General features: G+C 40.2%; 1 protein-coding gene across 1 annotated transcript in view; it reads right to left on the reverse strand.

The window, feature by feature from the left end:
* LOC137635893 (uncharacterized) overlaps positions 1-14,228 on the reverse strand; it is a 62,363-nt gene that overhangs the window by 20,931 nt on the left and 27,204 nt on the right. Inside the window, exons 16-17 of the mRNA XM_068368328.1 lie at positions 8,066-8,247; positions 5,188-6,217 (exon numbers count right to left, since the gene is read on the reverse strand). Coding sequence (XP_068224429.1) covers positions 5,188-6,217; positions 8,066-8,247 — 1,212 coding nt within the window. The remainder of the gene's footprint in view (positions 1-5,187; positions 6,218-8,065; positions 8,248-14,228) is intronic.

Raw genomic sequence — 14,228 nt, forward strand, 5'->3', positions numbered from 1 at the left:
AGGTTCTTGGTCACTAGCCATGAAACAGTCCCATATCAATGTTCTCGAAGCCATGGCAGTGTTCTTGACCCTGAAGAGAGACTCTCCTCCGAGGTCGACCCACATCAGAGTAGTGTCAGACAGCACAGACGAGGTACACTACGGAAACAGGGGAGGATCCAAGTCACCCAACCTGAATCAGATCCTGGTCACTTTCTTCGCCTGGGCAACAGAAAAGAACTGGTTCCTGTCAGCACCTCACCTAGCGGGAGGCCAGGATGTGAGAACGGGCTCACTATCCAGGACGAGTTCCCTGGAGTCAGAATTTCACTCCGGTGGATACTCAGGTTCGTTCCAGGCATCCAGGTAGATCTATTCACATCTCAGATCAATCACAAACTTCCTTGTTATGTGACCCCAATCCTGGACCCTCGGGCTCATGCCATGGACGCATTACCCCGGGATTGGAATCATTAGAGGAAGATTTCCCTATCTCTCCCAGTGAATCTTCTAAAAACTTTAACACCGACTGCGCTCCTTCCGGGGCGCAGTGGTTTTAGTACCACCTCACTGCCCAAGAACAGTTGGTTTCCTCTCCTCCTCGAGTGGAAACTCCGTCCCATCCGGATTCCGTTCCTCAAACTGACCCGAGTATTCCAAACTCACTGTGTCAGATTACTCAAGGATGTCCAAAACCCTAACTTTGTGGACTACAGGAAGTTGGCAGCTCGTAGAGACTCGAACATTGAACCGGAAAGCGATTTCTTACTCGAATCAGTCAAAAGGGACTCGACAATTCGCCAATATGATTCGGCCGTTAACCCCCAAAATAGGTGGTCCCCTTGGAAAGTTATTCCTCTTCTCCAAGATACTTTTCTATGTCCGGTCACCACTCTCAGGGCCTTTTTAGCCACGACTGCTACCCGATCGTCTGGCCCCTTGTTTATCAGGGAACAAGGAGGTACCATTCCCATACGTGGTATTAGGCTATAGATCCTATACTTCGTTTGACAAGCCAATCCGGGATCATTTCCCCCAGAAGATGGACTTTGATGACCTTATAAAGTTCACGGGTTGGGAATCTCCTATGGTCTTCAAACGCCACTATCTAATGAACTTACAGGCTCTTAAATACCCAACAGTTGCAGCTGGGAGCCGTATCTCTCCCCAGTGATCTTTTGTTCTTCCTTTCATCCATCTCTTTTCTTCTCCCTCCTACCCGCCACTCGCACCACGACGCCGCTTCCTTGGTGGTTCGTTAGCCCTAAGTTTATTACATATTAGGTTATGTTTGTAACTATTATTGATTACCGTTGTTACAGGGTTGGGATATTCTTAGCCATGTCAGTTTTGTAGCATGTTTCCTCTGATACTCGGAGGCTTCCCTGTTATCATGTTTGTTTACCTTAAATAATTATGATTTTCTTTACATGGTGTTGTTTCTCTCCCCTCTTTAAATTAGTTATTGTTGGGCTTGGAAGGCATTCTCTGGTACATTTTCACCCGGCGCCACAGATCGACCCAGAAAAGGGATTTTGACGAAGGAAAAATCTATTTCTGGGGAGAGACCTGTGGCGCCCGGTGAAACCCTTCCCCTTTATTTTACACAATCCCACCCTTTCCTTTCCAAGCCATCATGGCCAATACAGAAGGATGTTGTTCAGATGGCGCTCGCGTCGTGGCGTGGGTGGTGTGGCGCTGGTGGTTGGCAAGGGCCTTTGTATCGGCCCATCCCTTTGACGAAGGAATTAACTAAATGGAAGACAACCTGTGAATAGTGGATTTCACGCGCCTTTGCTTTATACACGACACCCTAAAGGTGCTCGCGCGAGGGTTGTAACCTCAGCATTCCATGCTTTTATCTTTCTCTGGTATAATTGGAAGGTTTTATCAGAAAAGGTATATAAGAAGGACTCTTTTTCACCGGGCGCCACAGGTCTCTCCCCAGAAATAGATTTTTCCTTCGTCAAAATCCCTTTTTTTCACAACCACCCAAGTTTTTAAAACCAAAGTTACCACTGTGGAGCTTAACCACTTACCACAACTAACCATACAAAAACGGTTATTATTATTAATTGCTAAGCTATAACCGTAGTTGGAAAAGCAAGCTGCCTCAAAAGCCTAAGGGCTCCAACAGGGAAAATAGCCCAGTGAGGAAATACAATAAGGAAACAAATAGAATAGTTTGCCTGAGCCCGAGTGCACCCTTAAAAAAAACTAACCCAGGGCAGAGGAAGACCTTGGTACAGAGGCTATAGCACTACCCAAGACCTAAGAACAATGGCTTGACTTTGGAGTGTCATCCTAGAAGAGCTGCTTACCATAGCTAAAGAAGACTCTTCTACCCTTACCAAGTGGAAAATAACTGCTGAACAATTACAGTGCAGTAGTTAACCCCTTAAGTGAACATGCAAATAGGAGAAAAGTTATTTAGAATATAATTGTTCTTATCACTAGTTTTACTTGTTTCCTTAATTAACAAAACTGTGATTGTACCCTAAAAGATTGTTAAAACCTACATAAAATATCTTATCTGATAACTCTAGTGTACAAGGGAAAAATTGTTCAATTTTTTAGAAGAAAGCTCTCGATATTTATAATAAAGGATAGCATTTGATACAGCCAACTCTACTCACCATTCCTTACATTTTAGAATGAAATTTAGAATATAATTTCCCTTCCCTTTAAAAGCAGTTTTGTAGTGGGGTAGGGGACTTAATTTTGGCTCTATGAAAATGGATAATAATCCATCTCTGGGAAGTCTTAGTTTATTTGCCAATATTTTAAGTTTTTTTTGGCCATGTAAAAGAATTTCAGAGTATAGTCTTCTAAATTAGTACCAATTGGTCAATCGCATGTCAGTGAATTCACAGTTGCCAAAAATAACTTTTATCATCAAATTCGCTCTGCAGTGTGAATAAAATTCATAGCAATACTGTAATTCATTTACATAGTGTTTATCCTGGCCAGTTATCAAACTTATGCCTCTTCACTAGAATTAATTAAACTGCTTGGTTAATGGGAGAGAAAAGTTGATTCAGGTCTGTCCAAAATCCTGTTAAATTTGGAAATTTGTGATAACTGAAATTATCCCATATTCATCATAAGTGCCAAGTACAGAATTTGAAACTAAGCAATGTATGGATTTTTAACTAAAAGACTGGACTTACTTTCTTTCAATTCGGGAGCTCAAAACTGATTCTAATATTAAATTCACTCTGCCTTTGGAATAAAGATCAAAGGGATATTCATTCTATCACTTGTAAACTGAATGAGATGTATTATGTATTCCTGATTTTTGTGCTTGTTTATATCTATGTTTGTATAGCTTATTTCATATACTTTTAAATTTTTCTCATTTATGTTGTTTGCTGCTTTTTTGTGAATAAAACTATCAATCTATTTATTATTAATATAACAGATTACAAACCTCTATTAATCTATTTCAAAGGGTATGCTGCCACAACTTACTGTCAATATCCACTGTTCTTTCTATAATTTTTTTTTTTTTAAATACAAAATATACCATGTCACCCGTATACCTTTTGTCTGACATCTAAAATGAAGAGAGATTCACCATGTGATTGGCCATGTTGAAAAATTCACCGAATGGGAATTAAAATATATCTCCCGAGCTCGCATGTTTCTAGTGTGGTCTACACCATATTACACCCAACTTCATTAAATGAAACTTAACTTTACAACCATGATAGCAACAGCTTGGAAAAAAATGTCGTCCAAGTATTATTTCTCAAATCATTTAAAATCAAAAGCTAATGAACAGTTAACCCAGACTGTTCTTTAGTCTGCACCCAAACAAGAAAGAGATATAAAAGAAGAAGGGTTTTTATTACATGGGAATCCACGTTTGCCCCCAAAGGTTGTTAGTTAGAAAATGGAAGCATAAATTCAACCCAGTATTTTGCGATTATCGATGTCCAGAGAGTTAAGGTTAGGAAAGGTGACCTTTACAGGTGTTACACGGAAACTTTAGAGGGGAAAGAGAAGCCATCTTGTAATGCAGAATTAGAGGGTCGGAGAAACTAACTTTTAATTATACTGTATAGTGGTTCCTACTGTCCATGACAACCTTCATATTTGTATCACATGTTGCATAACCCAATTAAAAATTATCCAAGACTATAGTGAACTGGGAGGCTGGGAGAAACGTAGAGAGTAGAGGTCCCCTTTTTTGTTTTTGTTTCATTTGTTGATGTCGGCTACCCCCCAAAATTGAGGGAAGTGCCTTGGTATATGTATGTATGTATAGTGGACAAGAATACATTAATAACATAGGGTATAAAATGTCAGTATAATCTTAATTGAATATAGAAGATTAAAAAGTTGAAAAACAGGTACAATTGAGGTCGAGTGGAAAAAGGGGAGAAGTTGATACCTAGGCCAGATTTTTCCCATGTAGAGAAATTAAGACATTTCACAAGCAAAGCTTTAATCAAGGAAGAGGTAGAAAGGGTTAGGTTGGAAAAAAAAATGCAGTTATATTAATATGAAAAGATTAAATGAAATTCAACAATAGTTTAAACATGGAAAGAGAAATGTCTTACATATGAACGAGCTACATGCCACTGTTAAGATTTCTGCGTAAAGTATATAGAATACCGTGAGGATTTGCATTAAGGCTTCATCGTTAATTAAGGGGCAACTGTTGCACAGATTTCAGATAACATCCTTTACTGAAAACTTAATGGGCAATATTCCTCTTCATACATCCGTATGCCAAAAAAATCAATCCATACAGAAAACAAAATATTGTTAGTAGTAACTTGGCCTTATTGGTTCATGAATAAAAATGCTGTATGTTAGAGAATAGGGAAGGAAATATGTTAACCCTTTTACCCCCAAAGGACGTACTGGTACGTTTCACAAAACTCAACCCTTTACCCCCATGGACGTACCGGTACGTCCTTGCAAAAAAATGCTATTGAAATTTTTTTTGCATATTTTTGATAATTTTTTAAAGAAAATTCAGGCATTTTCCAAAAGAATGAGAACAACCTGACCTCTCTATGACGAAAATTAAGGCTGTTAGAGCAATTTAAAAAAAATATATACTGCAAAATGTGCTTGAAAAAAAATAACCCTGGGGGGTTAAGGGTTGGAAATTTCCAAACAGCCTGGGGGTAAAAGGGTTAAAGAAATAAATTTCTCAAGCACTGTTCTGAAATACAAAAGCAATTTTGTTCTTACCTTCAGGCAAGTCCCTCTTGTATCTTCTGGAGACCTTCAAGTTGGCATCGTCATCGAGATCTTTAAATTTTTGTAGAATTTTCCCAATGCCCGAAAAATAAGTTTGGTCTTCATATTCATAACAACTGAATGGTTCTCTCAATGTGTAGTAAATATCACTATACTCGGATATACTTGACACAAACCGAGAGAAAATTATATCAGTCAGAGCATTTTCAATAACGGTAGCTTCTCTTGATGAGCCAATTAGCTTCCTTATCAAAAACGGATATTGACCAATTTGGCGTACAGTGTCACACACGACATACGTAATGTCAGAGTTGCTTTCTTTTAAATTTGTGGCTTTAGAATTACCAGATGTTTTATGATCCAGGCTTACAAGTTTCCTGGAACTATGAAAAACTTGGTGCAATGCAGATATAAGTAATTTCACTAATGGTAAATGTTCTTTCAAAGCAGAATTCAAGTTCACTTTAGCAATCTTGGACATAGCAGAAACATTAAGCCAATTAAAGTCAACTTCTTTAAGCTTATCTTTCAACAGCACCCTGTAAAGTTCAGCATTATCAATAACTGTGTCCACTTCATTATCACTTACAGGAATACTTATTAGTTCCCAATTGTCTTTATCTTTTATTGTGCACTTTGCATCTAAGAGCGAATCAGTGTGTATGTCAACATAATCAGGTGCGTAAAACTTTTTCAAAAGGCTAAAGTTATTCAAATAACACAATGGAATCTTGATACTTTCCCTGGATTTTGAGAGCAATAACTGAATCAAGTTATCCAACTCTGCTTCACTTCTGATGACGTCTACGAGAAGAATCAAAACGTCATTTGAAGCAAAGCTTTTGGGCTGAATATCAGAAGAAACGGAATTTTTGTCACGTGTATGATTTTCTGACCCTGTGGCTGCCCGCTTTACTCTACTCAAATGCTCGGATGACAAGCGGATTGTCTTAAAAGCTTTCCTGGATGTGACAATCTGATCTTCATCAACTTTCATTATATCCAAAGTTCCATTGTTGACCTGTAAGTGTAAAACAAAAATGTATCAGACTTTTTATCCCATTATATCCATAAAAGTGAATAAATGTTAATGCAAAGGGTATGTAAAGTTATTCTAAACAATTAATGCATTAAGACTATTATTGTTATTACTACTGCAGCAGTATTATTAATATTAAACCACATTGCTCTAAATTGCATATGGATAAAACGTAATAACCTTATCCTTTTCATAAGGAACAATGCCAATTGACAAAGAAGTTTACAGTTACTGTATCTATAATTTGATTTAAATACTGCTTTGATTTAAATACTGACATCGATCGTTCCTCATGGGAAGAAACAGCCAGGGACAGGAAAACCTGGAGGAGTACAGTACACCATGGCACCGTGGACTTCGAGGAGAGGAGGAGACAAAATGAGGAGGCTAGGAGGAGAAGAAGGAGAGAGCGATTAGAACAGCCCCGCCCACCACCTACCCTCCCTTGTGAACACTGTCCGCGACTCTTCCACCACAGACTAGGACTTAACAGTCACATCAGACATAAGCACCCACCCCAAAGATAGGAGGCTGATGGCTAACGACAGAACCCAATACTCGGACACGAGTGGGCGCCGACGACGACTGCTTAGAAATTTGCCACAAGTTACAAAAAGAGAAAATGAAAATAAATTACCACAAATATATGTCCAAATAAAAAGGATGATATAAATTACCAAGGGATATTCAAACACGTCCTTCTCCTCCCATCAATAAACAACAAGGCTAGTTATCAGGGAATTCTCCCTTGAACTAAAAGCATGTTTTCAAATTCTTTGAACTTTAACTTTGATTAGCAACCATAGGAATAATTTTCCATACGAGGAACAGTGAAGACTTTATATTCATAACAACAGTTCTTTAAATCGCAATACTATCCATGGCACGAGATACTGAGACCACGGATTATGATCGGCCAGAAACAATTCCCTTGAACAACCTACACAGTAGTAGTTACCAACAGATCCAGAAGACCTCGCCAAAAAAAAAAAAGCTTAAGTTGAGCAATCTGTAATTAGAAGCCTGTCAGCATGGCCACGGCGATACTAAGACCGAGGACCAAGGCAGTATATTAAGGCTTGGCCAACCACTGTCTTACTGCCATTAATCACTAGTATTTTACTCAAAACATTAATTACTTCAAAGAAAAGAAAACCGAAAATTTTCTAGTTTTAGAGGTAAACCTAGATAAAAACCAAGCTTATAGAGAGACGTAATATAAACATCAGGGGAGGTTCATAGAAATAATTGTAATGAGATATTCAAACGTCATTCAAAGAAAGAATGAGTGAATGATTAGTTCCTAGAAAGAATGAAGGAATGATTGACTTAACTGTTATTTCCTTGACGGAATGCATCTTCAGCCTTAGTGAAGGATAACAGAGCTTATAATGTCATTGCAAAAAAGATTATAGTTGAATAGTACTTAAACAAGAAAATTGTGCTTGACAATTTTGCTATTTGTAAGGAAATCAAACGAAAACCATTATAGTCCAAAATAATGTATGTTAACCCTTTTACCCCCAAAGGACGTACTGGTACGTTTCACAAAAGCCATCCCTTTACCCCCATGGACGTACCGGTACGTCCTTGCAAAAAAATGCTATAAAAATTTGTTTTTCATATTTTTTAATAATTTTTTGAGAAAATTCAGGCATTTTCCAAGAGAATGAGACCAACCTGACCTCTCTATGACAAAAATTAAGGCTGTTAGAGCAATTTAAAAAAAATATACTGCAAAATGTGCTGGGAAAAAAATAACCCCTTGGGGGTTAAGGGTTGGAAATTTCCAAATACCCCGGGGGTAAAAGGGTTAATATGAATACAAACCTCTATAGTGTCCAAGTTAGATATGACGGAGATTGACTGGGCTCCAACTTTGGAAAAATAAGCCTTTTCCAGTCTATATGCAGAATCAGATCTATTCACAAGCAACTGCCCAGGAACTTGTATACCATTGATACTTTGACCTTCCAACCACTTACTTCTGATGCTGTGGAAACTGTGATTACCTGTAATAAGAGTAAATAAAAGTCAAACAGAAGCATAGGACAAATTTAGAGAGATTTCTTTCATGGCCATACATTTCATCCAACTTCATACAGTTCCTAAAAGAATAAAAACGAAGATATCTGTGAAGAAAATGTTAAGTTTAGAGCCTACTGTATTTCCATAACTTATAATTTTAAGAAAAAATTGGAGGTCTGACGACAAAATACTTATGGTAGAATTATATTAAGAATTTAAAAGTACAGGAAAAAATATACTAAAAATAATTTGAACAAATTATGGATTGGGAAGATGGTAAGAAAACTTTTCTGGGTCGACCTGTGACGGCCGGCGAAAAAGTCCTTCTTTGTACTTTTTCTGATATAAATCTTCCAAATATACCAGAGAAAATTAAAACCATGGAATGCAGAGGTTACAACCCTCGCGCGAGCACCTTGTTGGTGTCGTATATCTAACAAGGGCGTTTGTAAAACACTATTCACAGGCTGTCTTCCATTTAGATAATCCCTTCATCAAAGGGGGAGGGCCGTGACAGGCCCTAGAGAATACAGTTGGGTTACCCTACCGACACCTACCACTCGCGCTCACCAGGTTATCCTTCTGTTTTGGACTTGCCCGCAAAGTTGATAAGTGTTTTGCCCAGTGTTTTTCGAAGTGATTGTCGTTAATTCAACATGACTGACGTTGCTACTTCACCCTTACCAATGTTAAGTACCATAGTTTGTTTTGGCAGCTTTTGACAGTACCGGGCATTTGTTCCGTTTCCAATATGGTGGTTTTTAGTTTTGGAAGCGATTGTCCTGCCGAGGTATCGGCAGCCATTTTGGGTTATGTTCGCTTCGGTAAATATTCTAGTTATTTTTGCTCATCTGGTACTCTGTCATCTAGGTTATATCACTTACGTTTTATGGCCTTTTTGTGTTATCATTAATTTTTATTAGTTTATACTATGGTATTTATTTGCTTGCAAGTCCAATTTGGACCTACGAAGAATAGCGATTTAAAGAATAGCGAATTAAAGTTTAGCGATTTAGTCTGTTAGTTTGTACTCGCCTCAGAGGCTTCGATTTAGACTATATCCTTGTTTATTTGTTACGTTGTCGTTATTCTTCGTTCTTGGTTATTACAATTACTAAGAAAAGCAATCAATTTTATTAATTTTCTTATTTTATTGTGTGATGTTAGTTTTTTATTATGTAACCTTGAGAGCGAAAACAGAGACTGCTCGTTCCCTGTTCTACAGATATGAGTTATCCCTTCTCTCGTTTTCTTTGTTAGCTCGAGTAAGAGAGGTGAATTTCCCGTTCTCCGTTTTTATACGATCACGAGTTATTCAGGCCTCCTCTTAGTATCAGAGTTGATGATAGTACGTTTAATATTATAAACGTTTTTATTGATGTGGTTACTGTTAATATAGCTAACACTATTAATAGGTACGTTAGTGTACGAGTCATTAATTGGGGTCGTTTCATACCGACACCCTTAGCTCCGCCTTCAGTTATGCTTAGCTCCGCCTTGAGTTATGCTCCGCTATAATGGATACTCATTGGGTGAGAACTAGTTAACGTACAGGAGCAGATTTTTGGAGTGCAACGGTGAAATCCGGCACTCGGACTCCGGCTGAAGCCTTTTACACACGAACCTTTGTCATGTTTGATCATAATTACACCGTTACAGCCGGCTTCACGGGAGATAACACAAACATTCATTGAGGTTAATGTTATCGTACCGGGGACGGTCACGATATCACGGTGACGGGCCTTTGCTACCGGATCTCCGGTACAAACAGAGATCAAGCAGACGGCCAGAACCGGAGTTAACAATGTGATACCGATGAAGACTTCACAGTTTCATTATTACGGTCCCTTTTTCATCGAATCTCCGGCTTCATTGGAGATAACACAAACATTCAGTATTAGAGAATGTTATCGTACCGCTGAGGATCACGTTTTCACGATGACGGACCTTTCTCACTAGTTCTCCGTTACAAACAGAGATCAATCAGACGATCAGAATCAGGGTATGAACCCTTTTTCATGAATAATCACAATATCGTTATTACGATCCTTTTCATCGAATCTCCGGCTTAATCGGATATCGTACAGGCGATCAGCATTGAGGTTCATATTAGTTTTCCTCTGGTGTTCACGTTGTCACTATGACGGACCTTTGTACCGGGGATTGTTACCGGAGCTCCGGTACAGACAGAGATCACTCAAACCACGGGTGGCCAATCTCTTGTTTTGCTGTAAAGGAAAGGATTTAACATGAATACAAAGTAAACTGTACTTACTTTAATGACACTTTGAATTTGCGTTGGTAATATTCATTAGCTATTCTTGAAAGTCCTAATAAAAATATATGAACATAACTATGCCTATATTTATGCATATATTTAATTCTAACTATGTATAAATATGGATAAATATCCATACAACATCGTGTTCAAATAGAAATAAATTGATTATGCCTATATTTATGCATTTTCAATTCTAACTATGCCTAAATATGAATAAATATCCATACAACATAAGTGTTCAAATAGAAATAAATTGATTGTGCCTATATTTGTGCATATTCAATTCTAACTATACCTAAATATGAATAAATATTCATACAACATCGTGTTCAAATAGAAATAAATTGATTATGCCTATATTTATGCATATTCAATTCTAACTATGCCTAAATATGAATAAATATCAATACAACATAGTGTTCAAATAGAAATAAGTTTCCACTCAGTACTGGGAACCGAACGTTGGCCCCTTCTAATGAAGGGCCGAGTCGAGACTAACCATGCTATGAGAGGCTATCTACTGTTCCTTGAAACTCTGGTCAGTGAACAGATGAATCAATAGAATACTAATAGCCAGTAAATAATGTTAGACCCGGTTCTGAACGTCTGAGTCAGGGGTGGCCAACCTGTGGCGGATGCGCCAACAGTGTCACATTTCATGAATACAAGTGTCGAACTATACCCCAAAAGATAGTACATTAAATGACTATTCTTTAAAATTTATTTTTATGAGTTATACAGCTGATCCCAGCCTGTGAATAGGATCACTAACCAAAGTTCAAGGAACATCCAGACTTATGTCCCCTTTCTGTTACAGAAGGTTCGCCTACATGGTTCCCGTCAGGATGATGATGAATCTCTCTGGCCTGCAAGAGGGGCTCTCCGCCCTTGGGTATCAAGGTTGGGAAGAAATGCTCCATCTAGAGGTCCCTATCTCCTCAGAGTGTCCTCTCTAAGGTTGGACGTCGACCCCATGGACGGGCAGGTAGGTGGGGATGAGTTTTGAGCCTTCAGCTTTGCAATTACCTACGTCACCGACCTAGGACCCTTAATGGATCCTGATGTTCATGTTACCCTGCATAAACCGTGACTGCTAAAAGCAACACATTCTAGGGAAAACCAAGGGGCTATGACGGAGCTCAAAAGTATGGTGGTGAGTCGGATCCGTTCAGGAACTCGGAAGTTTCCCCCTACAGCCCCAGGCATATCGAAGTAACCTCCTTCGATAAAAACAACGCATAGAGATTTGCCTTACATGTTCCATATATAGATGGTACCATAAATCTGGATGGCATAGACGTCCTCCCTCTGGGGGACCTAGATTTTACTCCCAGGTACTAGAATTCCCGTTCAACGGATTCGTTCGATTGAAAGAGATTGCCATGGTTAGGTTAGACAAGGTACCGAAGGTAACAGTATTATTTCCTAAAGGGCACGCCCGATCTGTCTGGACCAGGATGTTGTCAGTCTGGGGGGTACGATAATTCCAAGATCTGCCCTTCCAATTCGACCTACACGTTTGATGGTCTGATCGGGTTAGTTGTGGGAAATACGTTCTGTCTGAGGCCTCTATCAGACAGGAATCGATAGTCGGTTACCCACTCGTCATCACAGCCTTCCTCTGATTCGACGTCTATGCATCCAAATCCCCCTCATCAGGTGGTCTACCTCACTGATTCCCCAGGTACACAGCCCAACCCCGTTGGGATGTTTTACCTGCATACAGCCCTAGATCCGAACCCTCAGGCTCCTCTCGTGGACACCAGAGAGGAAGCTACAGGAGTAGAAGACAGTCTCGCCATCGAGACGGACCTAGGAAAAAGGGGGCTCGGAGAAGGAAAGTACCTAGATTCACCCCCTCACAACGCGGTGGTCCCAGTAGGGGGTAGACTTTACCATTTTCGAGACCATTGGACCTTCGGTCTGTGGGCTCATAGCATAATCTCTAAAGGTTTGAGGTGAAAATGGCCACAAGGTCCTCCTCCTCCACCAGTGACCTTCTCCCAGAAATCCACTCCCATCCTGAAAGAGTACACCACAGGGTTACTCAAGAAGAAGCAATCAAACGGGATCGATCACTGAAGTTCCAAAGCCACCTGTTCACGATTCCGAAGAAAGGCTTGTCGGCATTGAGAGTGGACCTGGACTTGTCAAGCTAAACTCTTACATTCTCTGCGACAAGTTCCGGATGTTGACTATCTCTCAGGTACAGACCTTACTTCCCCGTAGGACCGTCACCATCTCTGTCGATCTTACCGACGACTATTATCTTGCGCCTATAGCTCGAAACTTCTCTTCTTATCTGGGTTTCCGCCTAAGCAGGAAAGCCTTTGTGTTCAAGACATGCCCTTTGGCCTCGACATTGATCCCAGGATATTCACGAAACTGGGAGAGAGAGTGTTAGAACAACTCAGGAACCAAGAGATACAGATCATTGCTTATCTGGCCGGTTGGCTCATTTGGGCCCGGCCGGTCATAGAAGGCAACAGTGCTACGAAGGAATTACAGTACTTCAATTTCTCGACAACCTGTGATTTCGGGTCAATCTCCAAAAAATCTCGCCTGCAACCATCAGGCCGCTTAGAATGGTTAGCCATTCAGTGGGACCTTTCGAAGCACACGTTGTCTCTCCCTTCCAAAAGGTAAGAGGAATAGTTTCCAAGATCAAAAAATTTTCTCAAACACAAACAGGTGTCCGAAGAGCCTTAGAAAGTATCCTCGGACTTTTCCAATTCACTTCAGTAACAGATCTCCTAATAAAAGCCAAACTCAAAGACATCAATCGAGTTTGGAGAAAGAGAGCTACAGTACCTATAAGAGACATGGTCTCGAAGATCCCCTCTGTCTTGAAAATGAGACTACGCCCATGGTCCGAACCGAAGGACCTCTCCAAATCGGTTCCTCTACAATTCCCACCTCCACAAGTGACATTCCATACAGCCGCGTCTCTAAGTGGATGGGGGGGATTACTCCGAACATCAGATGTTTCAGGTTCTTGGTCTCTCTCCATGAAACAGTCCCATATCATTGTTCTCAAAGCCATGGCAGTGTTCTTGACCCTGAAGAGAGACTCTCCTCAGAGGTCGACCCACATCAGAGTAGTGTCAGACAGCACAGACGCAGTACACTACGTCAACAGGGGAGGATCCAAGTCACCCAACCTGAATCAGATCCTGGTCACTATCTTCGCCTGGGCAACAGAAGAGAACTGGTTCCTGTCAGCACCTCACCTAGCAGGAGGCCAGAATGTGAGAGCGGACTCACTATCCAGGACGGATCCACTGGAGTCAGAATGGTCTCTAGACATAATTTCATTCCGGTGGATACTCAGGCTCGTTCCAGGCCTCCAGGTAGATCTATTCGCAACTCAGATGAATCACTAACTTCCTTGTTATGTGACCCCAACCCTGGACCCTCGGGCTTATGCCATGGACGCATTACCCCGGGATTGGAACCATTAGAAGAAGATTTCCCTATCTCCCCCAGGGAATCTTCTAAAAACTTTTACACAAACTACGCTCCTTCCGGGGCGCAGTGGCTTTAGTACCACCTCACTGGCCAAGAACAGTTGGTTTCCTCTCCTCCTCGAGTTGAAACTCAGTCCCATCCGGATCCCGTTCCTCAAACTGACCCGAGTATCCAAACTCACTGTGTCAGATTACTCAAGGATAGCCAAAACTCTAA

Source organism: Palaemon carinicauda, unplaced genomic scaffold, assembly GCF_036898095.1.
Source record: "Palaemon carinicauda isolate YSFRI2023 unplaced genomic scaffold, ASM3689809v2 scaffold193, whole genome shotgun sequence".
In the NCBI taxonomy this organism is placed as follows: Eukaryota; Metazoa; Arthropoda; class Malacostraca; order Decapoda; family Palaemonidae; genus Palaemon; species Palaemon carinicauda.